Genomic DNA, 27,469 nt, shown 5'->3' on the forward strand with positions numbered 1-27,469 from the left:
CAGTGCCTGGCTCATGTCTGACCTATAATTGACAATTAATACTTATTGAATTTTGAATAGACTTGATCTAAGATAAAACAAGATAATGTATTAAAGAATTTAGTATACTTATGTCTCAGTTGGAGTCTTGTCAAGGAAAAAGAATTCACGGGATGATGTAGAGACATATGGGCAGGTTAAAGGGACACACAAGAGGCGGTGAGGCATGGAGACTGACCATAGTTGGAAGCTTTTCCCACCTCTAGGGTTGAAGGAGGAGCCCATCGGCATTCAACTCAACAGTATTTAGAGCAGGAGGCCCATGGAGAGGTAGCTGGCCTCCCCCAAATCCAGGTGCCTGGGTAAATGCAGAGAGAAAACTTTGTCCAGGGAGTAATCTCTGAAAAGCCTGAAGCACCCTAATAGACTGTCTTAGTTCATGTTAAAAACCTAGAACTCCCCCAAAAGGCCAAACAGTGCTGGCGCCTCTGTACTTCCCACCCGGCTCAAGGGTCTTTAGTGAAATTGCATGAACTTATCTGAAGCTGAATGCCAATTCTTAAAGCAATCTAATCTACAGTTTCATTTAGCGATTCAGCAAGACTAATTACTGTATGATGAGAATTAGTAGAAAGTGATGGAAGGGTGGCAAATCAACACAAAAGAGGCTTTGCCTTTCCTCCTTGAGAACACAATAAAATTTTTTAAAGAAGAGAGAGAGAGAGAGAACTGTCTGTTCATTAGTTTATGGCTGAGCAGAAATTTTAATTCAGTAAACACAGGCGCCGGGGTCTTGCAGTATGTGAGATGCGACTTGACCAAATGACTGGAAAATTAGCATGTGCCCTTGGCAGTCTCTCTCAGTCACTGGCTGCAGACGAGACATTAGGGGACAGGAGCGATGACGTGACCGCACTGCTCAGATGCTGCTCTGCCTCGTTGTGTTTTCGAGGCAAGGAGCCGCTCAGGCATCTCCCAACACCTTGTTCTAAAGTGCAGATCCTCTCCAAGGAGGTGGCAGGATGTGTCCTCAAGCGAAGCTTCCCACCACGTCCCAGACCCACACCCTCCCCAAGGTGGTTTCCCTGCCATCACATACCCTCACTGAAGAGCAGTGATTGCTCCATTTGAATGAGAAGTACTCCAGCTCAAGAGAGAAGAGAAAATTCGCTTTACAACCATGAAAACCAACAAATCCTTCTTCAGGTACAATGGACAAAGCAAACATGCTCTGGGTTTTCATTAGCTAATGAGCAACAAATACATACTGGATGCAACTTCTCTGTTTCATAAGGTAAAATTTAGAAAGCACGTGCCAAGTTCACTATGGTGCCATGTACTGGCAAGTCAAGATTGGCAAGGGCTTTGTGAGAGGCACGAATTACTGGGGGTAATGGGGAGGTGCTTACTGGGATAGAAGAGCCTTTCCAGTGACTTCAATTAGCATTACAATCCTGCATCTTTTTTTTAATATAAATTTATGTATTAATTTATTTATTTTTGGCTGCATTGGGTCTTCCTTGCTGCGCGCAGGCTTTCTCTAGTTGCGGCGAGCAGGGGCTACTCTTCGTGGCAGTGAGCGGGCTTCTCACTGCAGTGGCTTCTCTTGTTGCGGAGCACAAGCTCTAGGCGCGCAGGCTTCAGTAGTTGTGGTGGGCGGCCTCAGTAGTTGTGGCTCGTGGGCTCTAGAGCGCAGGCTCAGTAGTTGTGGCGCATGGGCTTAGTTGCTCCACGGCCTATGAGATCTTCCCAGACCAGGGCTCGAACCCGTGTCCCCTGCATTGGCAGGCAGATTCTTAACCACTGCGCCACCAGGGAAGCCCCAATCCTGCATCTTGACAACAATAATCTCTGCTCAACTGTTAGTGCTGGTAGGAGTGACCACTGGGCATTTGCATGGTCCTGAGGGTGCCGTAGCCACCTCGCTGGCCTCACCCCAGTCCTGGCCCTGCTCAAGGGTCCAGCCCATGCCTGCTAGCTGTTTCAAGCACCAGCTCTCAGAGCCAGCCTACCTGAATTCAAATCCTGGTGTTACCACTTGTTACCTAGGTAACCTGGGGCAAGCCCCTCAGTCATTCTGTTCCTCAGTTTCCTAACCTTTCAAATAGGAGCAATATTAGCTTCTGCCTCATAGGGTTGTTGGGAGAACATGAAGCACTTAAAACAGGGCTTGGCACACAGCTGGAAATCAACACCTATTAACTATGGCTACCTTTTAGATCCTATGGTAAATATTGCTTTAAAATATGTTAGAAAAGGTGGTAACAACAGTAAAAGTACCTTAAATTAAGTGCTGGTAAAAACTTCAATGCCACTTACTTAAAATGATTTAACAAGAAAAAAGCCCAAATTACCAAATATTTCCTAAATAAATGAAATTTTATTATTTCAAACATGACCAATCATGTGTTGCCTCCTAGAGCTATCACGAAAAACTACCTCAGGAAGCAGAAAAGTTATTTGTAACCCACTGCCTGTAAATACTTGTTTCTAAGGGAACTTGAAGCAAGTCTTTCCTTTCAAACAATCTCTCAGCCAATTTGTTATTTTTATTCTTAGGCAAAGATTTTCAAATGGATAATTCAAAAGTCAGTTAATGGAGACCCCCAGCCAAATGATTAAAAATTCTGAATTAATGAAGTGAGAACAAAAGAGGAAGACCATATTTGGGACATGACCTTCAATGCTTTTCTTCTGGAACCCTCAAACTACAGAGTATCATTCGAACTCATTGAATAATCATAATATAGGCCCGAACAGACCATGTCCTCTTATTTTATCAAAACCAAATCTGATTATGATCAATGTGCAAGAATCACCTGGAGGGAATCTAGGAACAGAATTAGGATATCTCCTGAGAAAGTTCCAAAGTGGTCTTCACTGCTTGGATCACATCCAGAATGACCCAGGGAGGGAAGTTCCCCTTCATTTAGACTCTGTTATTTGTACCCATGCAATCACCGTATGACCAATACACGCAAATGAGTCTGTGATTCCAGGGCATCTACGGAGGCACACCCAAGTGCAGTGTAAACCCACGTCCTTCCAAGTATTTTTATTAGTGCTACCAAGTGCCCCCCAATGTGCACCATCTCATTCAACTCTCATAGGAGTCCAGTGCGGAGGCACTACTACTCTCATCATCATCTGAGGAATGGAGTCATGAAATAGCTTTCCCAAGGTCATTCAGTTTGTGAGCAAAGCTGGGATTCAAACCTGCATAGTCTGTGTCCAATGCCTACCACCGCAAATTACCATACAACTTTCTAATGGCCAAAAAAACCTGTTCTCAGCTCAGCAAATTTAAAAGGGCCTTTAGAGAAAGCACAAGTCACCAGCACTAACCAGGCTCTTTGAAGAGAGTCAGCATACTTGGCTCAGAAAAACATCAGGTCACGTTTTTCTAATCCCTAAGTCTTCGATTTGGAGCAAAAACTTTTGCAAGGTTACAAGAAGGTGAAAGCAGTCTCAAATGAATCAGAGCTGGGAACCTTGCTTTTAGCTCCTATCTGAAAAGGGGAAAATGAGGAAGAGGCGGTGTGGCCAGGCAGGAAATGAAGACCAAAGGAGTGTGAAGTACGGGCACCAGGTTAACAGTCAAGGTTCAAGATGGTACCTTATCTCCATGCCCATTTGTCTTCCTCTCTCTCCCCCTTCCATGAAGCACAGGTCATCACGTTCATTTGACCACAGAGTTACTTAGAATGGAGGGGCGGAACACCAAGTATACTCCTTCAGGAACCCGAGTCATTCCACGTTTTGAAAATACCAAAGAATTTCTCCCTGGATATAAGTTTTATTTTTTTAATTCCCTTAAACTTTTCTGTTGTTTTTTAGGATTGCCTTTTAGCCAATGAAAATAGATCTGATGCAGGAATCAGTAAACCATAAATGTATAACTCACATTGATGAAAATCTTTAAAGTCGTATTTTTAGAAGAGATTTATTCCAGAATCTACAGTGGGTTTGGGACTCCCCCCAAACTCCCAGTGACATTTCTCACACTTTCTTCTAACACCTTTAGTCTTGGACACCACCAACGACACACGGGGTGATGGTATGTATTTGAAGAAGGGGGGAAACATACAAGTCCCTACAGAGAATGCAAGACACGTGGAGATAAATTATAAAATTTTATTGGTTTGTTAAAAAAAATGAATGAATTCAGCAAGTACATTTATGGTCTATCCACATTGTTAAAAAGCACTTAAAAATAAAATAAAAATGATTATCCATTATTTACAGGAAACATGAAAAAAATGACTTTAAGACCTGGAACATTATGGGGAAAAAAACAGGGCATGAGAATGATTCACAAGCTGCCTATATGGATTACAGCAAATGGATCTGAACACGAAATGAGGATTTGTCTTTCTCTGGAGTCTTGCTATTTTTTTCCTTTTTGTCTTTTCAGCTTCATTGAGGTATAATCAACAAAGAAAATTGTAAGATATTGAAAGTGTACAGTGTGATGATTTGACATATGTATACATTGTGAATAGAATCTCTTGCTATTTTATATTTGTTTATAGAAGCTCCATTCATAAATAGACTTAAAATAAAGGTGGTGAAAATCTCTGTTCTTTTCTTTGCCTTTCACACACTTATTTTTCTGTGAAAACTAAGACTCCTGACATAGCCAATGTCAACCCATCTTGGGTGCTCACTAATGACCAGCCCAAGGCTCCAAGCCACATTAGCCTGAATTAAACTCAGGGTGATTTCTCTGTCAAAATCAGATGGCTGGGAGGCCCCTTTGTTCCTGAAGACCAAAACAAGGAAATGGGCTAACTTGAGATGAAAACTGCCTTCTGTAACAACCGTTTTCATGTCCCTTTCTGGATTGGGAGCTCTGTTAACTTAATTCAGCCTGGCAGCACCCTGCAGAAAATTACATTCTTGCCCTGTCCAGCAGGGTCCTTAACCTTCCCAGGTTAAAGGTTGAATAAACCTGACATGGTTTGCAGGCGCTGTAGGTGTGTGAACACAACAGAACACACTTAATAGAATGGCTACCTCTGTCCTAGTTTCCTGGGAGTCCAGTCTGCTGAGTGGCAGAACCCCAAGGGGTCCGCCAACCTTGACCACACAGGAATGGCACAGCACACGTGGCTGCATGCAGCAACCCTGTGAAGACCCTGCATTTTATGGAATCTGTCTGTTACCTAGAGTCTAGACAAAAGAAGATGAAATGAGCTTCTATTGTAGTGGGAGGAAATTAGATGAAAACAAAGGGAGGAGTTCTAGAACAGAAAACAATAGAGCAGGTGAAAGCGGAAATCATCCACTCTCGGGTGGAGGGAGAGAAGAGCTAGTATCAGTCCCTGTTACTGCTTTGATTCCATTTTGCAATGGGAAAAAAAAAAAAAAAAAGGTGTGTGCAAAGCAACCAATAAAGCAAATAAAAATAAACTCTCAGTTTGTCATGGAGTCAATTTAGAGTGTTAGAGAGAGAGAAAAGAGCCAAGGTTTTTAAGAAAATCAAGAAAAAAAAAAAGAGGAGAGGAAAAGCATGAGCGCCTCCATCATGCTGGCCCTCACTCCTGGCAGTGACCTGAATTCCTGCCTGTACTCTTTGAGCTGTTTACTCCTACAGCTGCTGAATCCTGATGGCCTGTGCTCTGTCTGAGGGGGAGCTGCAAGCTTCAACCACTCTGGGTGTGATTCAGGATTACCTGAAGGACTTGGAGCTAAAAGCAAAGCTCTGGGTTCTGCATTGCGGGCTTGGAGCTGGGATTGTTCACGTCTCATCTCTTCTCCCTGCTCTTGGAAAGAAGACTCCGTGGGTCAAAATGAAACCAGTCCCTGCTGGAGACCAGGAGGGAAAATCCTTGAATCCGACTGTCTCTAAAGTATGTGGGGATTCACTTCGCCTGTTGAGAGATGGACCTCCTTTGGCCTCAGACTGATGTATCACATGATGACAGTGGGAGTTTCTTCATCTTTCTCAGCTGCCTTGGAGGGTCTCAGTGGGACCCGATTCAAGATACAGGACCTGAACCATGCCTCTTGAAGATGACACACCTGTTTTTCATTTACCAATGGCCCTATCGGTATGTTAAGGACACCCATGAAATGGGGCCATGTGCTTTCCCATCTGAACCTGGCTGCCCCTGAGAGGACCAAGCGAACCAAGCGACATGAACACTGGTGAAAAGAAAGTTGTGTCAGACAAAACAGGAAGTAGGACTCACTAGATGCCTCTGGCCGCGTGGAAGTGGGGCCCACTGGGGGATTGGGGGAAAGCATTACTACAAGAGAGTTCCAGGCAGGGTGAGAGAGCCAAGGTCCCAGCTAGCGAAGCTATAAGACAGCCCCAAATTAAGTGACATGCTGCAGATCCCTGGGTTGCTAAACTCAAGGGTACTAAAGCACTCGACGGCGGTGCCAGGAAGTGTGTTAGCAAAGGCAAGATAGTGGGATACGTTAAGAGAACAATGATCTTGCTTTAAGACCAAAGTAACAAACTGGCAGCCCACAGACATGTTTTGTTGCCCTACATAATGTTTTAAAAATAACTGAGCCAACTTTTTAAAAATAGGGACATTTCAGATAAAATGTCCAGGTTTCAAATTTCTCTTAAAGAATCAGAAGGTTTGGAAATTTGGGCCTATCCCTAGGAGGCATGAGTTGGCTGGGTCTAGGTGACAGCTGCCCCACTGGAGCGGAGGGTGTTCACTTATCTGGCCCACGTTGTTCATTTAGGGTACCTGCCTCGAACTGAAATGCCACAGCCTTGTTGGAGGGTGACAGACTTGATTTCAGCAAAACTGCCGCCTTTCCTTCTCTAATGATGAAAAAATGCACAATACATGCCTTTAGGAAGCTCGAAAAAGATTCCTTATAGGGGACATCAAAAGCAAAGGATGACAGAGGTGGTCTGGAGTATAGAAATGAGAAGCTGGGTTACTGATTGAGGTCTTCAGGGATTAAAAAAAAAATGAAAAGAACACAAGACCATACGAAACTATTTTCTAATAGCCTGATGGTTTCATCGTTCCCTAGGAGATGTCAACAGCTTGTTGATAGATTCAATTGCCTTATCTGTGCACTTTTCTCCATTTTAAAACAAAAATCTACCCTGCAATTCTTTTAGCTGTTGAGGGCAAATATTCTTTTTTTTGTTTGTTTTTTTTTTAGGGTCTGGGATACTTCTAAAATAGTCCTTAAACAGTTCAGTGCCTTTTTATAGCTCCATGGAATAACATAAAAGCTTTAAAAAAAATTGTACCAAATGGCCGATATTTAAGAACCCGTGCCGTCCTGACAGCCTCTGCTTGGCTCTCAGTTTGAATTTCATTTTTCTTTCAGGGGGCAGGATTTCTACAATTAGCTGGCCTTTTTGTAAATCAACACTTTTGGGAAAGATCAAAATCTAAGTAGTGACAGGAACAGTCATTCAACAGTGAGCAAGAAAATGGGAATTCAGAGAATATTCAGACCTCCCCATACGCAGGGTCAGCTGCCCTCACACTCAAATATCTTTTTGGAAAGACAACTTCTGAGAACAGCAGCCTGTTTATGCTTTGGAGAAACCGCCCTTCTTTCAGGAGTGGGTATAGAATAGCCAAGTCAAATGCTGTAATCCATAGGACTCCGTGAAATGTCTGCATCAAGCAATAACATACTTAGTGGCTAATGTAAAAGATACAGTATAAAATATTCATCACGTATAACCTTTTTATATCAAGCAGTGCCTAAATGGATCCTGGTTTATTGAGATTAATGCCTTGGTTACACAGGATTCAAAACAATGTTTCCAAACATGTTGGACTAGTTAAAAAACTATAAAACCTTAAAGCTGAACTGCAAAACTTGAGTAACCATCTCCCCTCCAAAACAGGCTTTTTAAAAACATCAGTAAGTTTCCAGTTCAGCCATGGCATCTATATGCAGACGCTAACAGTCAGAGCCAATTGTATTTCCAAACAAAATGCTCCAGGCCTGGCTCTGAAGTTCCCCTAACTAGAAAGGTGTGAAGCGGGGCAGGGGCAGCCAAACCTCACTTCAGGACAGGGATCCTGCCTGCTGCACACTAAGCAAAGCGTACAAAGGCCACCGTGAAGGCCAAGTGCATGAGACAGGTGTCCACATAAGACTAAGTCAGAGATGCAGGATTCTGTAGCTCTAAGGCTGCCCTTGCAGCATTGAAGCTGGACATTATAAAGCACATATTCATTAGCAACCTGCCACCTCTGTGCTGCTGGGGTCAGGAAGAACCGTCCAGCCCAGGAAAACCCAGCAGAGTATAGTACGTTGTAGGGGGACTAGGCTTCTTAGAATATAGTCTCCTGCTCACAGCAGGCCAGCCATTCTGCTCGCAGGCCTTTTCAGAGTAGAAAAGCTGCACTTCTGTCATGGGAACAGCATGAGATGCTGCGGCCTTCTTACTCGCCAAACTTCTAAAAAGCAGGTGGATCACAGAGGTCAAATAAAAGGACATATGCACCATATGCATATATTTCACTCTTTTTCTGGAACTGACTATGACTAACTGAAATCCACAGCCCCTGACCAAATATCTTTTTCTTTTCTTTTTTGTTTTTTTGTTTTTTTACCTGGTGATAAACTTTAAGGAAATCGTTACTGTTGACTGCATGGCTCTGGACCTTCATGACCAGTGAAGGAAAGAACCTCTCACGGATACCCCCCAGTCCCCACAGCGATGGTGGATATGCCCTTAACTCTTTAGTCACTGCGTTCTAGGTGGAAAAGTGAAACTTTTTGAATTCAGTACTGATTAAACAACAGCAGAAAACAATGCTAAAATTCATGTTAAATGGAGATTAGACGGTTTAGTGTGTACTTACACCTGTCCCTAAATTTAGATTTTTTTTTAAACTTTGCAGTTCACCTTTAATAAACAGAAACATTGAAAATCAATACATTTCCAGTATGGTCAAACAGCACACCTTTCCAAAGAGAAGCACAATCCGATGGCATTTCATTTCCATTTTGTATTTGAACGATCGTGAGAACAAAAGAGAAGCATTAATTTAAGATGTTATCTTGACTTTCTTAGCTGCCTGTGAGCTGTCTCTGCATTGGTGTCCCCCATTCACAGCTCACAGCACCTGCAGGCTTCGTGCAGTGTCTCCTGCAAACACCACCCACATCTACCAGAAAACCCCAGATCAGTGGCACTTCCCGGGAGAAGCCAATGCCAGCCCCAAGAGTCCAGCTTACAAGGCAGCATCAACCAACAAGCACCACAGCCCCCTTCTCTGTCTTTTCCTTTATTTCAGCTACCCATCCAGTGGGATCTTATGAAACAAAACAAAACCTAAAAGAAACACAAAATAAAACATAAGTCATGCTCAAAAGAAAAATCAATGGAAATTAACATGCAAGTACAGTCACTATTAAAAGAACATAATAAATAAAAATCAAAATTAAGACACAACATGGAATATGCTTGAAAACGTAAATACAATATAATTACAAAACAGAAATCAGGAGAAAATGGGAGTCTCATTACCGAGTAACTTAGTTTTAAACTTAAAACCGATTTTACGTGGCACATGAAACACAGGAAAGAAGTGCAAAGGATTTCTGCACACGGTTCCACCCACAACTGTATCAGATGTTAACATCTTAATTTAAGGAGGAGAAATCTGTGCACAACATAAGATGACTCCTGAGTAATTTTTATATATAGGGAAAAAAATAAAATTCAACAACTAATATCTACCCAAATTCTCATTTTCTTTTCCCGCCTATAAAACCAAGTTATTCCTAAAATAACTGATTAATTACTCAGCCATATCAGAGAACTGGCTGGCTTTAACCAGTACAATATTGAGCCCACACGAAGATTTAGATTATTTTTCAGAAATCCTACTATTAAATAATTAACCGCCTATATTTAAGTACCGTACCATACCTATGGCACATATATATAATCTATTACATAGCATATGGTATACAACATGAAGTATATTGTATGTATATACATTACTTACACAATATAAGACATATAGTGTCTAGTACATATAATATATAAAACATATATAATACTTAACATCAATTAATTCTACAAACATTTACTGAGAACTGATCAAACAGTAGACACTGTAATGCATGATGCAAAAATAAAGAAAATGGATTCCTTGACTTCAAATACTTCATTGGCCACAGATGGAGAAAGATGAAGGAATAACTTACACAATAGAAAACAGCTAATCTACTTTCTGTGGGGCTGTCTTCTAAGCTCTTTGCCAAATCAGCCCTTTTAATGTCACTGTAACCCTAGGAGATAGGTTCTATTATTGCACTGTCTTTACTGGTGAGAAAACTGAGGCCCAGAGAGTGAAGCAGCTTGCTCAAGGTTAGATAGCTAGTGTGTGATGGAGCTCAGGTTCTGACCCAGGAGCTCTGATGACCCTGCCATGACCTTATGTGGAGGGGCAAACTCTCTGTGAGCTTGCCTATGAAAACCCAGCAGGAACAGGGAAGGGTCTATCACACAGAATTCTGTGGGTAATGTGTATGAATCTTCATCAGATTCCTAAGTGACAAAATAGATGACATCATAGTAGAAACCCCCAAGATGTTTCCAAGACGTTTTAAAGTTCAGCTTTGGAAGATGCTTCTAAACCCTACCCTCCAGACTCTCGATCTTCCTCAACCTGGTGTCTGGTCTGCCAACTGCTGGTGTCATCTGCCTCCAGAGCTGTCATTACCATCATTAATCTGTATCATCATTTACTACAACACTAAAAGAGTCCACGTAGCTTAATTTCCATGGCATTTCTCTCTCCCGCCCCTCCAAGTCTCAGGAAAATAACTGGGGACAGAGGCCAAACATCATTTATGGATTTAATCTCACACAAAGCACTGAGAATTTAGGAAGTACACAGTGGCACTGATTAAGTCTCCTTCATATCTGTCTCCAGTCTCTTTCTAAAAGTTCAGCCTCCAGGCAAACACAAGCAGCACTAGTTTAAGAGTGCTTTATGGCACGTAGCTTGAGCGCACCAAGTGAACTAACCAAACACCGTAGCTACCCTTTCAGGTTTTAAGAGAGTGGACCTCAAATTCCTTCCCACTGAAACAAGTGGATTGATACGAGGATGCCAAGTTCGCCAATAAAAACAGGAAACACTTGGTGATACAAATAGAAGACATCACCCCCAAACGAAATGATTTGTTGATTCAATATACCAGTTTCTCTGCACATGCAATTTTGAAGGGTTTATTTGATGAAAATAACAGAACAGATTAAACTGCTAATGCAAATCTTCTTTCCACTGGGTTATTATGGTACAAGAACTTGAAAAGTGTACCGATGTCAGAGTGTTTAATCGGAGCCAGGCAGCTCTTCCTTTGCTTCTATTTGCCACTTTCTTCTGCCATGAACTTCCCCAACCTCCACTACAGGCTCTTTAATTATTCCAATTGGGAGACACAATTTGCTTGGCTAGATGCAAGCTCTCTCAGACTGCCATTCACTCAGGCTGCAACAGCATTTTCTCCATCTAAGTTGATGTTGTGTCCCTCTCTAACCTTCTTCTGCTTTGCCTTTGCACTCTTCTCAGAGACACACATCTCAGCTCCACACACCCATGCAAGAAAAGCAAGTGAAGCCACCCTAAAAAACACACTCGATGACTTTCTTGAGGAAAAGCCAACTTGTTATAATGATAAGCAATATGCAGTGTCTGTGTTCAAAGCATCACTTATACCACCCCTCACCTCAAGGAAGGCACGTCAGCCTCCTCTCCATACCCTTGATTTTCACATACTGTTGATACACTTAAGATACGCCACCATCTCATGAAAAATTAGTTGGATTTAAAGACTTGACTATTTATAAGGAAATGCATCCAATGCTTCATGTTTCCAAGGGTAAAATTCAATTAGGGCCCCAATCTACCTACCGGGATCTTATGACTTATGCCCTCTCATGATATAAGAAACTCACAAAAGGGGCCACAAAATGATATAAAACAATAGATAATTATTTTCTCCTAGTGAGGGGGAAAGTTTTTAGACCACAACAAATGGCTGAACATCTTGTGGGTTTAGCAGCCAAATGAGCTGTCTAGCTTCTGAGCCTGAAATATAGATATTTTGACAATGTGACATTATGAAGCGTTTGCAGAATTCCGATGGTGTACGGTAGTTATCGTGACAACAGCTCCTTTATCAAAAACAACTCTAGAGAAACTCTGCCACCACTGCTTACACTTAGTTGAGCTAAATAAGAACAAGGATAAAGCAGGTGCTGAATGAGAAATGTGATGTAAAGTTGAAAGCAGAGAAGAAAAACCCGGATGTGTCTCTGCTATTTGCTGATTCCGGATCTGCTCACTGACCTCTCCAAAGGGAAGGACTGGGGGGCTGAAGGTCAGTGAAGCACTGTGCTTTCTTTGCCATTGGCTTCCGACTCATTTAGATTTCTTTACATTCAACGTGCACACATTTTCCTCCTATTACTCAGAAGCAATCAGCCATAAAATGGCAAGGATCTGCAGTACATTTAAATTAACAGCAATTTATCTGGAGCAAAAAGGAAAACTGCTGAATCGAAAGGATGCGAAGGGAGCGGAAGAAAGATGCAGCTGCAATCTAAAAAAGCAAATCTTATCACATTTGTCTTTGGAGAAGTAGAAAATGGCCAGCTTGGTGTCTGTAGGGCATGGTGCCACTTTGGAGACAGGATGGTGGCTAGGGTGCCAGGATAGCAGCTCACCTTCATTGGAAAGCAAAGCAAAGCAAATGTCCCCAGAGCCTTCTGGAAAATGTTTACCAGGTAAAAATCAGAGAATATACTCCTGTGTTCTCATAGTATTAGGTACCTAGGAAATGGTGGGGGCAAAAGGTTTCCTTCACAATGTTAGACTTGAGCCAGGTGCAATTCCATTTTATTTCAGCACCTGGGTTTAAATCCCGATTGTCCTAACTTGACATCTGTGGAACATTTAGTATCTGTTGGTTGTTGCATCAACTAGCCCTTGCTGTCATGCTTTTTCAATTTTATTTTATAGGTGACTCAGCCCGAATGGCTGTTGTGATATGTCCAAGATCACCCAGGAACAGAGTGAGAGCTGAACTCTAAACCTCTGGATGGTCAGTCCATCTTTTAAAATGGTATCACCTGCACCTGTAGCAGAAATTTCCCAATAGGTAAGTTTAGGTCCTAGTACTTTCTTCTCTGCACTCATTCCAAAAGTTGCTTGACCATTCTTCAAACACCCCTTTTGCTTCCTAAGGATGTTCCTTTTGTCTACCCACCATCACGTCTCCTAAGATCTCCTTCCACCAAGCAAGCCTTCACCATTCTTGAGGATCCAGTGTAAAAGCCATCTCCTACGAGAATTTAGTTCACCCCCTCTTAACTTCTCTGGCATTCTCTTCCATTCATTCACATGTTCTTTTTCTGTACTTTTGCTAAACTCGTATTTCTTTTCTGTTTACTTTCCTGCATCTCAGATTTTAAGCACAGGAGGGCAGAGAGAGCACATCTCCACATCTTCTATGCCCTACGCTGCCTCGCATGCTACTAAGGACAGAATGCATTTTAAGTTTTAGCACAGTAATATCTAAACTCTGAGTTTTATTGGAGAACTTTGATGGACTTGATAACAGAACCAAAATGGAAGAGAGGAGAGGAGACAGTACAATGTAGGGTCCACTGCTTCTCATTGGCAACTGGGTTAATCAAATCACTTCAAAGCTTCCTGTACAAAATCACACATTTGGTCAGAAGTGTACTGAAGCTTGCAGAGTTAGACACAAGAACACCCAGTGAGTGCCTCCTGAAGCATTTTAAGTTCCTGGGGAAAAAAGGGCTAGACTTAGTTCATTCTAATTCTCATGATGATCAAAATTATGGGGTGTGGGAATGGGAAAAAGGAAGCTGTTGTCCATTTGTTAGCTGGACACAAAAAAACTAAAGTAAATGGCTGAGGATGGTCAGCATAGCTTTTAAAGCTCTGGTTTGACTTTGCAAAATGAAGTTTAGTTATGAGCTGAAAATTAAAGCAGGAAACACAAAGTTCTTGGCAAAGCTCGAATATGTAAGGAAAGCAAAAGCCACTGCACAATTAAAATTCAATGATTCTAAGGAGGATGTGATCTGATCAGCAGGGCCTTATGAAAAGTGTCCTGATGAAAAGTGTCCAAGGCCACAAGCACTACCATGTCAGGGATTTCACATAGGATGGGGAGTTTATCCAAAGACCCAGGCCATTGTCGTTATCTGGGGAATCACCTAAAAGTGCTGTAGATGGAGTAGGAAAAAAAATGATAGAGCTTGTGGTGTCAAGGGCATTAAAATACTCAGAAGGCTTTCACTACAACCACAGTGAGAAACCCAAATCAATCTGTGGTTCTCCTGTGGGGTGTGTCTTGCTTTCTGGCTTATGACAATAAACATATATTGCAAAATCTATAGGGTAGCTCTTTGTAAGGTAAAATGATATCTTCTTAAAGACACTGCTTCATGATTCTCAGACCAGACACTCACCAATGACTCAAACATCCAGTGCATAAGCATTGCATTATCAATTTCATTATAGAAGACCATGTACTTGCTGCTGTCGCAAACATAAATTTGTGTCTAGATTTGTTTTTGCCAAAATACTCCAGACAGTGATTCTTCTTAGCACCTGAAGCCAGAGTACTACAATCTAGTGTCCAACTAGGAAACAGATGACATAAAACCTATTGCTCAATTAACCTATAACTACAGAAACCAGCAAGAACCTCAAACACACACAAAGTTGCTCGGCTCTGCTCAGTTGTGGGTGAGGGTGAGGTGAATAGAGGTACCTCCTAAATCTCATCTCCATTTAAATTAGCAAAGGGCACAAGATAATGAAAGCTCAGCTAAGCACCAAGTATTCCAGAAGGCAAAACAAAGAGAAGTGGAGTTGATAATCCCCATGAACTGACAACAATAAACATGAATTATCCAAATTTGCCTGAGAACGGGCTCAGAAACAAAGGCCTGTGTGCTGTCTGGCTATGGACATCTTGGGAGGTGGGCTGCCATCCGATGATCTGGTGCAGACAAGGTGAAACTGCCAGAGGCCGCGTCCTGAGGACTTACCTGTGGCTCTTCAAGGAGTCTAGTTTGTGCGGCCGCTCCCCCACGCTGCAACGGTTCCCTCTCTCATGTGTTGCTGCTGCATCACTCCCTCCTCACTGCCCAGCCCCACAGGCAATGACATTACTGCCAGCTGCCCTGGTTCCTGCCCCCAGACCACAGCTCTGCCTCCATGGCTGCTGCAGGCACACGCAGCAAGCTGCCTGGCTTCAAAGATTCTTCTCTGGCCCCCGCCTTTTATCCAGAGAAGTGGATGTGCCCAAATTCAGAAACAGGAGATGATCACGGGGCGGGAATGAGGTCCTCCACCCAAACGTGCCCTTTTTCTCCGGCACCTTTTCTCCAGGACACCATTAGCAGAAGGACTTCCATCATCTCAGATGTTATCTCACTAGAATGAGAAATAAAATGTGCCTCTGCTCCACAACATCTGAGATGTGATGGGGAATTTGGGGTCTGGAAGGTGGTTCACCTGCCCTTGGTGAGCCTATGTGGGACATTACCTGACGCTTCTCTTGTAGGTAAAAGTTAAAAGTCCCAGATCAGACCCTTCAGAAGTGAATCCAACTCAAATTCCAGTGGTCATCTCTTACCCTAGCAAGGTTTATAAGGTAATATCCCAGAACTGCTCATCAGTCTAAAAGAGTACCAGCCCATTCCCGCCACCAAGAACAGGATCTATGCTCCAAAAGTGTTTCTCCATCAGGTAGAGCCCACAGGATTCTGGTGCCACAGCCAACGGTCTGCACGCTCCTTATGAGGAGTAGGTGACCCATTTCAAAAAGCCTCAATAAAATGAAGGTCACACTCTATTCTCGATAGGAAACTTGAAAAGTGCAAAGTCAATCCCAGAGTCACAGCCTTATATGCATTCAGACTTAGGTAGCCAGCAGAACCTCGGACATGACTGAAATTAACCCCAAAGTTCTGGAAGTCTCCACTGTTGTGACATTTTTATTTGCTCAAAGAGTTCATTTTAGAAAAAGTCCATCCCACCTCACTACCCTGCAGCAATGCCTTACGGCAGCTGGACATATGCCAACCTCAGAGTTGGCATGGCAACACCCCTATCTGAGAGATGGAAAGATCCTCTCGATGCCTTGATTCTTTCATGTGGTAACACAGAAAGTCCCTTCATATTTCTTTGGTTCAGGTATGACTCATACATGGAGAAAACTCTGAATTTTCAAGAGAGTGCATTTTTACACACACCAGCTTTCACAGTTTATTTTCCTTTTTTTTTTTTTTTTTTTTTTTTGCTGTACATGGGCCTCTCACTGTCGTGGCCTCTCCCATTGCGGAGCACAGGCTCCAGACGCCCAGGCCCAGCGGCAGGCTCACGGGCCCAACCACTCCACGGCATGTGGGGTCTTCCCGGACCGGGGCACGAACCCTTGTCCCTTGCATCGGCAGGCGGACTCTCAACCACTGTGCCACCAGGGAAGCCCTATTTTCCTTTTTAAATAAAGTATGCATGGCATACATGGTATACCAAATATAATAGCTTGGTTAAGAATTATAGCAACCATGCCAAGAAGCAACTAGAACCAAGACAGTGGAAAAACAATGTATTCTAGTTTTTTTTCTTTTAATGAAAATTTAGTATAGCCAAACATCTGACATTATTTTAAGGAATGTTTTCCGTACCTTACAGGAAGTTCTTTGCTGAGTCAAAGTGATTAAAATGGAAAGGCTATTTACCTTGTAACTCTACACACATTCTTAGTTCAAAACAGAAATCACCATCTACGTAAGCACAGGAGGCATTCAAAGAAGGACATGTGAGGGACAAACGCATTGCCTTATGTGAAAGCTGTAACAATTTTAAAATGTCACATAGACGAAAGGACAGAGTATAATTACACGGACATAGCAGGAATGATTGGAGTATAAGTTTTTTCTTTCATTCTTCATAATTATGGCCATTTACCATCCATCGTTTAACTATTCAAGACCCTAGAACTTTACTCACAGCTACCACTGGGATTAGAATTTTAATAAGTACAGTGGCCCTACATGTTTATCTTCTCTGTTTATTGCATGAGGGCTGAAAGAAAACCACCTGGATGGCTGCTTAGATAGTAAGAAGCAGCCTGAAGCCAGCAGAACTGCGTTTGGATCCTGCCCCTGTCCCGCCTGAGCTGTATAACCCTAGCCAAGTTGAGGGGTTTCTCTGAGCCACAATTGCCCATTCTAGAACAGAGATGAAATAAATCTAATATATTGTGATGACTAGAGTTGATATGAGTACCTAATACTCTCCATGCCATTTACAGTTTCCTCAGCTCAAGACAGTTGCTAGAATTATGACATTTAGACAAAGTGCCAAGCCTTAGAAATTCCAAACTATCCCACTGATTAACAAAACACAGTTGGAATAATCTCTCTCCTGACCTTTCACCTTCATTGAGCCCATTTAGGATTTTGTAGTAAATGCTCACTATGACTTTGAACCAATTAATGACTATATCCTTAAAGCTCTCAAGATTGGAAGATACCTTCACAAATGCTTGCCTGGTTCCAGGCTGTGTAACCAAGTGTCTTTCACTTTCATCTCCCAATTTTCCATCTTCCTGATCTGTTTTTCTGGGCTGTCAAAATGACTTTTTGGGGATATATATTCTCTCTCTCTTTTTCTCTCTCCTCCTCTCATGTCTTACTGTCTCTGCATCTCTGGGTCCTTCTCTCATTTTCTTCTGTGGACTGGGAAGAAATGCTGCATATGCTGACATCACTATATTTGTTTCTCGAGTGGAACTTATGTTCTAAATTTCAATATGATATGGTTTCCTCTTTAAAAATCTAATATAGATTCTACTTTATTGGAAGTTATCTTGCCATTGTGCTGCTGTGGTTGTTTTGTTTTGTTCTGTTTTACTCCGCTAAAACACTAGGGGCAAAGAACATTAAAGCTAAGTACCAATCAGAAATGAAGATACACCACTTCTGAAAATATTACTAAATAATGTAAGCAAGATAAATATGGCAATTTATAAAAATCTGGTTTCCCTACACCTTTTCAAGTATATATGAGTCACATTTAACACACTTCTTTTGGGAAGGGGGCTATCATTTGCTTATTGTGAAATGAAAAGGAAGGTTAGCATTTACATTTTACAGATGAAAACATAAAGGCAGAAGGGGGCTAAGTGATCATATTTCATTTGATTTAAGTATATGATTTTTAATGAATTACAGTTGATTTACAATATTGTATTAGTTTCAGGTGTACAGCAAAGTGATTCAGTTATACATATGTGTGTATACATATATATATTCTTTTTAAATTCTTTTCCATTATAGGTTATTATAAGGTATTAAATATAGTTCCCTGTGCTATACAGTAAATCCTTATTGTAAGTATATGTTTCATTCACTAGTCACACAGTAATAAGCCACCTTCCATTGTGATAACAGGATACCAAAATGTCTTTTTAAATTATCTTGTGTAATTCAGCCTAGCCCTTTAGGACAAAAAATTCTCCAGCTTCCTTTCCAAAGTAAGGACCTCTGTCATCCACCAAGAAATAAACGCCTCAAGAACCAAGGGGACCTTAAAGTAGATGAACCCTTGCTCCACCCACCACTGGGGTGTTGCTGGGATGCTCTTGTGCTACTCACTAGAATAATCACGCCTCAGTGCTTTCCAGATTTCCAGTCATAGTCATGAGCAGGACACTCTAACCCTGCATACAGTCAATTCAGCAGCCACTGCAAATGACTGCTTTCAACTGCATTTTCAATCACAGGTCCAAATAAATTCTTTGTTATGAGCTATAAAGTAAAAACTCCCAGAAGGGAACTTTGCCCAAAACTTCCATCTTCACATTCCTGCAAAAGTGTGGTCCTCTCAGTTAGAAGCCCTGGGATTGCTGGAGGAGGGCTGTGCTGAACCATAGCTACCAGAGCCAATGAGCTGGCCAAGGGTCCTCTCCCACCACTCTCAGGAGGTAAGATGCTTTTTGATGCCAAAATGGTGGCCACTGGTTGGTGATATCACTGAGTCTGAAGACTGGCCAGTGCCAGGGATTCAGGGATTTCACACCCATCGTGGAAGACATCTGAGAATGATTCCATGGCTTCAGTTCCATTCCAGAACCACAAAAAAAATTTGCAAAAGGATTTTGCCTTCATCCACAGTTCTAGGAGTCTACAGTTCCACAACTGAGGAATACACATAGATAACAAATATGAAACCTCACCTTGATAGATTTTCAGCTTGCCCTTGTCCTAGACACCTGCACCAGCTGCTCCAAGGCCAGGGGAGAGCCTCCAGACACACATCCTCTAGATCCAGGGTTGCCTCTGAGACGTTGCTTGTTTCCTCCCATCTAACACCTTCCAGCAGTAGCTAAATGAACCAAACCCTAACTAAATGTAACTGGCTAATTGCACCTAAATTACAGTCACAGAGCCCCTTCAGAAGATTCAGTCAATTTCTTGAGGGAGAAAGTAAATGTTTTACTATGCAATTATAAACTTAATTAACATAACATAAATTAATTAGGGACTTGTGCTCATAATGAACACCACAGTTTCGCTGTTTATTTTTTTGTTTTGTTTTTTCCTTTTTTTAAACATCTTTATTGGAGTATAATTGCTTTACAATGTTGTGTTAGTTTCTGCTGTATAACAAAATGAATTAGCTATACAAATACAAATATTCCCATGTCCCCTCCCTCTTGCATCTCCCTCCCACCCTCCCTATCCCACCCCTCTAGGTGGTCACAAAGCACTGAGGTTTAGCTGCTTATTGCCGTATTTTCCAAGGAAAGCTAAACCTGGAGAAGAGGGCTAACTTGTGCTTTAAGTAATTCCATCTCACCTCTCCCACCCCCAACTGAACTGTTTAGATTTCTGGTTTATACTCAGTAGCACAGCATCTAAAATCCTACAGATTTCAAATGGAGAGAGTTTCTGTGCTAATCTCTAGGAAAAAGAAAAATTCCCATCCTAAACCATCATAGCTCCAATAATTCCTAGCTGGCAGCTTGCTGAAATAACAGATGATTATACAAAGCAAGAGTTCTCTGTCCCAAAGTATAATGACAAAAACTCACCTAGAGCCAAAATAACCATCTGCCACAGATTGTTCCACATGGTTTGTTTGCCTGTTTGTTTTTTAATTCCGAGAAAGAATTCAAAAATCGTTTTGGCAAAGAAAGATGATTTCACAAAAATGACCCAGTTTCCAACCTGTATTGCCTGAACTATTGTCCTAATTTTTTTTTTTTATCTGACTTAGGAGAGGAAGAGGCTGAGAAGAGGACCCTTGAGGATGATCTTGATGATGCAGAGTAAGTTTCTGGTAAGTGAAAAAAGTCTTGTTCTAATTTTCAAAAGTGTCCATAATTTCTAGGAACTCCAGCCTGCCTCTCTCATACTTGTTTTCCCCCTTGATTGCAGTGAAGATGGAGAATAGCTGCTATGGAAAATCTGACCCACGGGGAGGTAGGAAAAAGAGTGGTTGAGAGTAAGGGTCTGAAGCTAGAACACACAATGATGGTGCGACCTTGGGAAGGCTGTCTCAGTGTTCTCATCTGTGAAATGGAGCTAATGATAGTATTTAATTTGGGCCTCCTGCAGATTAAATAAGCTAATACATACATAGCAAGTGCTTAAAACAGGGTCTGGCACCTAATACACGTTCAATAAGTATTAGCTATTTCTGCACTGTAGCTCTTAGCTTTTGTCCCTTTGAAACAGCTAATGTTGTATGTTCAAAAGAGTTGCAAATGTTTACTAATACAGATCTAACTTGTTGGACATTCTGGTCAATACATGCACCAAATGGAGAAGACAATTCAGGGTTGATATTGTGAATAAAAGAATCCTCGTGTTTTAGATAAGAAATGATCTATGCTGTCACAGAATCAGAGAACTTAGTGAAGAAAGGAAACTCAGAGACCCTGCAGCCCATGCACCCCAGACAGTCTCTCCCTTTCATCTCAAGGACACAGAGCTGGCAAAGGGCAAACTCAGGGCCCTTGTGGTGCTGGCTACAGACTCAGAGCTGGAACAAAATGTCAACATGGTGAGAGCCTCTCTCTTTTAGTGGAAGCCAAAGACAGAAATGGAACCAGTTGGTTTTTATTTGAAAATAAATGTCCCAGTGGATCTGGTGTGGGAGTTCTGAATGCATCTCTGCTAAATTACCTGTTTATTTTATTTTTACTGAAACATTAAATTGATTTCCACATGGAAGGGAAGTGGGACCCAGTCACTGTGTTTAGTTATCACAGAATCACCCATAACTGGTTATACAGGGGTTATCAAATGTTTTCTGGGAAGAGCCAAATAGTAAATATTTTCAACTCTGTGGGACATATAGTCTCTGTCACAGCTAGCGTGTCATTCTACCACTGTAGCATAAAGGCAGCCACACAATATGTGAGGGAATGAGTTGGCTGGGTTCCAATAAAACTTTATTTATAAAAACAGACGGCAGGTTGCATTTTGCCCATGGGCCATAGTTTGCCGATCTTTGATTAATGCAACCACCTGATAGTGTTCTTACCTTATTTCCTCTACTTTTTGCTACCTTAAGCTTCCTCCTTAAATGAACGTTCATACTGTTTCAATATTCTTACCACGATATGATCGATATGCAGTAGAAGCTAATTTATGGCATACAAGAAATAAAAGCCAGCATGATTTATGAAAGCTCTAAATTATGAAATATGTTTAAAGAAATGCAGCTTTATTACTTTCGTATACATATAGGAATCGAAATTAAGCCAATAAAGCATTTCCAGCATGTTTTGGCAAGTAGGGGGTAATTCAGCCTTACCCAAAAGTAACGAAGAACTTGAAATTACATAATTCATCGACTGTTTTCATGAGACTTCTTCTAAAGGGCTTTAAAGGTTTGTTCCCTAAGACAGTGGAATTTGATTCCTACCACCCCATCTTATTTCCACTATTAAACTATTAATTGATTTGGTGATTCCTTTGTTCACAGAAGATGCCCAAATACTCCACCAAGCCAATTTCTCACAAAATTCATGATCTGAGTCAGCCAGAGTTTTTGAACTATCAGAAAAACTACACAAATAGTCATCCTACAACATCATAGACTCATACCGTCTTTTGAAACAGCTTTAATGCTCTTTCTCCGAGTGCTTCTATCTGACCTTTGGCAGATATCATGGGTTGGCTATTCAAAATCCATCCACAAACCCCTTTTCCCTTGTCTCCCTCTACCTTTTGAGGGAGAAAAGCCAATATAATTGATTTCCCAGTCTCCCTTGAAGCTAAGGGTGGGCATGGGCCACGATCCTGGTCATCGAGGTACAGCTAGAAGTCCAGGGGCGGGGGTCCTCTCTACTGGAATTAAAAGGTCAAATCTCACTGCCTTGTTCCTTCTTTCTACTTGGGCTGTAGATTTGAAACCTGGAGGCAACACAGCCATCTTGAGACCACAAGGTCATGAACACGAGGAAAAGGTCTACTTGCTAAGGATAGGAGAAGGGAAAGGCAGAAAGAGCCAGGGTCCCTGAAGGCATCATTAAGCCACCATACAAGCTTTGGATCCAGGAATTCTGGCTGTGTGAAACAAATAAACTTCTGTCTAAGCGGTTGCTTGCTTTTGCTTGCAATTCTAAATGACATAATTCAAGGAAGCTTTGGGCTTTTTTCGTTATTCTCAGGGGTAGGGAGAGGGAAAGGGGGAAAGGTGGAGGGAAAGAATGACTCTAAACTAAAGAGCCCTACCTACAACCAGAGAGAAGTAATCAGCTTTCAAGTGACACTGTGGCATCTGTGTGACACCTGGAACTCTCCTCAATGACTCATGTTACAATAATGCGGGGCTGAGTGGGGAGCCAGGACAGAAATGCCCTAGGGACAGCCACCCTGGGGCCCCAGAGAGCTAGGGAGTGGGGGAGTGAAACCTCCCCCATGCCTCTGAAAGGGTCACAGAAGAGACCCCGAGAGAAGAATGCTGCCCTCAGTTACATGATCAAGGAGACAAAGAAATTTGGGGCAGGGGAGGGGGGTCCAGGAGAGGAGAACTGAGCAGAGAAAAGATGCAGTGTGAGTGTATAACTCAGTGAGCCAGGCACCGTGGAGGAGGCATGGGGACCAGCCAGCCTTCAGCCAAGTCCTGGGGTTAGGGAGAACTACCAGATCCCTTTGGCGTCTGAGGATGTGGAAGCTGAGGAGCCTGGGGTTGCTTCTGCCTGTGGTTGCTCAAGGAAGCAGCTGCCTCACACGTATCCCCTCCTCCCGGGGCCCCTGAGAGCTGTACGATGGTGCCGTGCTTGACCTGCGCCCACGCGTATGATGGCCGTGGGCCTTCCAGTTTTCCCTAGAGCCCAGAGCTCTGAGGGAGAACACTGATAGGTGTCTGTTGCCCAAGAGGGGCAGAGAAGGGGCAAGACTGTCAGTGGGCATGAAGCCAGGCAAGGGAGCCGCAGAAGGACCTGGGTGGGCCTGATGCTGGAGGCCACGGCAAGCCTGAGTACATCGGCCATAGAGAAGCCCAGGGTAGAGCCCAACACCAAGGACCAAAGACCAGGCAGATTCCAGAGGAAGTCCTCCCCACCCCGTCCTTCAGATACCTGAACTTTCGGAATTTACCCGAAATGACAACATTAAGAGGAAAATAAAGACCACAGATGTTTTCAAGTCCTCGACTAGGGAGGAGTTTTCATATTCTCCCCAAATACAGATTTCACGAGATTGTGCTTTTGTCTCCCCTTGTTATCTCACTGAGATTTTGTCTTCTCACCAAACACAGCAAGATGGACGCACGTCCATGAGGGTGAGATGCTTGTGTTTCAGATCAAGACATGAAGAAAAGGAATCCTGCCTACTTAACATTAGATTCAACCTTTGTCCCAGACCTACCAAGCCCCTCTACAACCAAGAATTTCCCTCCTTGGATGATACTCACATCTACCATAATTACAAATGTGTGAAAGAGGGCAGACAGAGAAAAGGGGGAGAGCAATGACCATTTTCTCACATGCCTGATTGTGTGAGGCACTTTGCATACTTTCACTCATTTAAGGTGTGCTTTATCCTCAAATCAGAGATGAGAAAACAGAAGATAAGTAATTTGCCCAATCTCCAACAAACAATAAAACACAGCTATATCCAACCTCAAAGCATACTGCATTGTACTGTTTCGGTTTGGTTTTCGTTTTCACTGTACTGTTTTGTTAGCCCATCTGAATTGCCTTTTTAACCTGTTAACTCTCTCTCCCAAACAGGAAAGTAAAGAGTCCTCAAGAGCCTTTGCCCTTGTCCCATAAATAAATGTACCAATGGCAATGGACATGGAAGCCCCCATTTTGAGGTGATGCCTCATTCTCATTACTAGTCAATTTCTCCCAAATCTTCTTTCTTGTAGTTGGGTGTTTCCATAGATACAATGTCCCCTGATAATACTGTCAAATGCTGAAGGTGAGGGTTAAAATATTCCTGGATGTAGCCCCAGACAGATGCAAACATCAACACCTGAGACCACCAAGCCTCCCTCCTTGCCAAACTTGCATCTCTGGACATGAAAAGAAGGCAGCTTGAGCTTGTGTGGAGTCGAACAGGTTACCTGAAACCACCCCCTCTGTGTTCCACATCAGGGACTGGCATGGATTTTCTGAAAAGGGCCAGGTAGCAAAGATTCCCAGCTGCACTGTCTACATGGTCTCCCTCTGAGGCAACCACTCCACTCTGCTGTTTTAGTGCAAAAGTAGCCATTGACAATGACACACGGACGTGGCCATACTCCAGTAAAACTTTATTCACAGAAACAGATATGCCCCACAAGTGTTCTGTAGTCGTTTCTGTAATCCACACAGTAGGAGGGTTAGCTGTCCTCCCTCCGTCTGAAATAGAAGAGCATGGAAATTCTTTCATGTTAAAATATCTCAACCTGTGTAATATAAGCTTACCTATACGCTGTACCCCAAGTGTCTTCTGGAAAAATTCAAAATCTCGTTTCATAAAATTATCATCTGTGTTTGTGACTGGAGAAACGAATGCCTCAGGGCAGGCAAATGGTCCTGAAGCAGTGCGGTGCCAGTGGGACACAGCTGGGAGAAGATTCCTGGCCACACTCACCATACCCAACTTCACCATATGAAAAATGCTGCCTCTCAATTAGTAGCGCAGAAATAGTAGTACTTTCATTATGACTCACGCTCTGCAATTTAGGTCATGCCTACGGCAATCAATAAAACCCTCCACTTAGATTCTCCATGGCTAATTTGATCCCCCTCCACCCGCCCTAAACCAGGAGATTTTTTTTTTTTTAGTTGTTTTCAATTAAGCCAATTTGTCACAGACACCTCTGTTCTCGATAGGGCATTTTCAACCCAAATTTCTCTTTTGTTTTGAAAATAGCAAAGTGGGCGAAATGCATGTGCCAGTGTTAGGCTCAAACCACTACAATGTGTGCAAGGAGTTACTGAAAATAGAGAAGAGACCTCAGTAATCTCTCTCTCTCTCTCTCTCTCTCTCTCTCACACACACACACACACACACACACTGTTGCCTTCCTTTACTGTCTCATTGTGTGTGTTCTGTACACACCCTTGACTGAGTGGCATGTTAGACCCTGATGGTGCTGACGGTGATGACAGCTGCACTTTTTTAAGCATCACTACATAATGGACACCGTGGGAACCACTTCCCACGTGTCATCTCCAATCCTCATGACAGCTCTGCTCTCCCTGTTTACAGAAGAGGAAATCGAGGCTTAGGGGACTTATATAATGTCTATTCTACAGGGAGGCTATGAAACACTGAGGTCAAAAGATTGCTCAGAGTTTAAATCTCCACCTTACTGATGTGTGACGTTGAGCAACTTTCTTAACCTTGGGCAAGGCTAGGTGTTCTCATTTATAAACGGTGATAATTACATCTTCCTTAAGACTGTGTTGAAAGAACCAGATGAGATGATATCTATAAGCTCCTAGATGGATGGATGCCTTAGCACGTGCATTAGTCTGAACCAGAAGAAAAGGCCTCTATTTAACCACTGTCTTAGCCTAGGAAAGTGATAATTTCATATGGCTCAAACTGATGATGGCTCAGCAAAGGGTAGTATTGTTATTGTTCCAGAACGATAGCAGGTAGCCAAGAAGGGATTTTAATCTGAATGTGACTGATGATAAAGGCCAGTCCTTTTTTGCTAACTTAGTGACCTTTACAGAAATACAATGATATTTCTTATGGAGGATTCTCTTGATAAATGAAAACTGCCATCAGGGAGCTGGTAAATGACAAGAACAACATGAGTATTTTTTTATTTACTAACAGCATTTTATGAACAGGACAAAGTCCATTTCATAATCAGCTTGGTATATCCAAAACTTGTTTGAAGTATATTAACCAAATGTCAGTTGAATAAAAATGTGAACTATCTCTCTCCTTTAATGTAAAAAGGGTCATGATCTACTGAAAATTGGGATCTGCCTCATTAAACAGTTATAATTAACTCTGCTCATAATATTCCACAGTGGAATTGCTGCTGTGGTTGATTAAAACTAGGAGGATAATTCAGCAGCATCCGATGAAAGAACAATCAGGTTTTCTCTTTCATATTCCATGATGGGAACTGGGATTAAAAATAACATTCTCTTCCCAGGATGCAGAATCTTAGGGTAAAGAGACTTCCCCTCAAATGCCTGTCTGCTCATTGACAGGCTTAAAAGAAATAACGTCCCATCTGAAACTAAACCATATCTTGTTGTTTTACCATGTTCCCAGTGGCTACATACGTTGAAAGAGTCCAGACATTTTTCAAGCTTGAGTTGCTTTTTTAGACAACATCTTTCAAACCCAGAGATAACTATAAAAAACCTTTTTCCCTAAAATATGAGATTCTAATCTCCGGGGTGTTGCCTCATAAGACTGTAAAATCCAGTCAGAAAGAGGAATTTCTCCACTTGCTTTTTTTCTAAATAAATGACAAAACATCATTCTTTGGGTAATGAATAGAGAGGAAATACCACAGTCAAGAAAACATTTGAAAATATTTGCATAGTATCTTGACTAGAAACCACATGTGTTCTCCAGAAGTTTTCAGGGTGTCTACCCCTGAGGTGTCCATAGTCAGAAAAACTCTCTGGAGAGAAACTTTTAAAAATAACTGTTATCACTGTTGGTTCTGCCCACCTTTGAGTCTGCATGGAACCAAGGATTGCTTTGGAATGTTGCAGAGAGAATGGTCAGTTGTTTGGCTCTTTTTATTTGTTTGGTTTTTGGCTGATGGAGACATAAGCAACTATAAGTAAATATTAGGGCAAAAGCAGTTAACTCTAAGCATTAATCTAGATATTCTGGTCAGAGTCCTCAAATAATGAGATGATCAAAGGGAACACATCTCCTGGAGGGAGAGGGGTCATAGGCCAGGCCCCCTTTCATCTCCTGGTCACCATTTTGATGTTGGGTTGTACAACCATCAACGTCCCCTTCATAAGTACCAAGAGA

The 27,469-nt window shown here is 42.2% G+C and overlaps 1 protein-coding gene across 8 annotated transcripts in view; it reads right to left on the reverse strand.

Moving 5' to 3' along the window:
• The window catches only part of NTRK2 (neurotrophic receptor tyrosine kinase 2), a gene marked incomplete at both ends in the record, with an annotated part of 393,544 nt that overhangs the window by 222,566 nt on the left and 143,509 nt on the right, over nucleotides 1–27,469 (reverse strand). Inside the window, one exon of one of the 8 annotated variants that reach the window (XM_082612259.1) lies at nucleotides 4,100–9,262. The exons of 6 other annotated variants lie outside the window; for them this stretch is intronic. In XM_082612259.1, the coding sequence (XP_082468385.1) occupies nucleotides 9,225–9,262 (38 nt within the window). Of the gene's footprint in view, nucleotides 1–4,099; nucleotides 9,263–20,498; nucleotides 20,572–27,469 lie in introns of those variants that run through there. One more of the 8 variants, XM_082612258.1, reaches the window with a different exon arrangement.

Source organism: Mesoplodon mirus (assembly GCF_964341445.2).
Source record: "Mesoplodon mirus genome assembly, chromosome: 1".
In the NCBI taxonomy this organism is placed as follows: Eukaryota; Metazoa; Chordata; class Mammalia; order Artiodactyla; family Ziphiidae; genus Mesoplodon; species Mesoplodon mirus.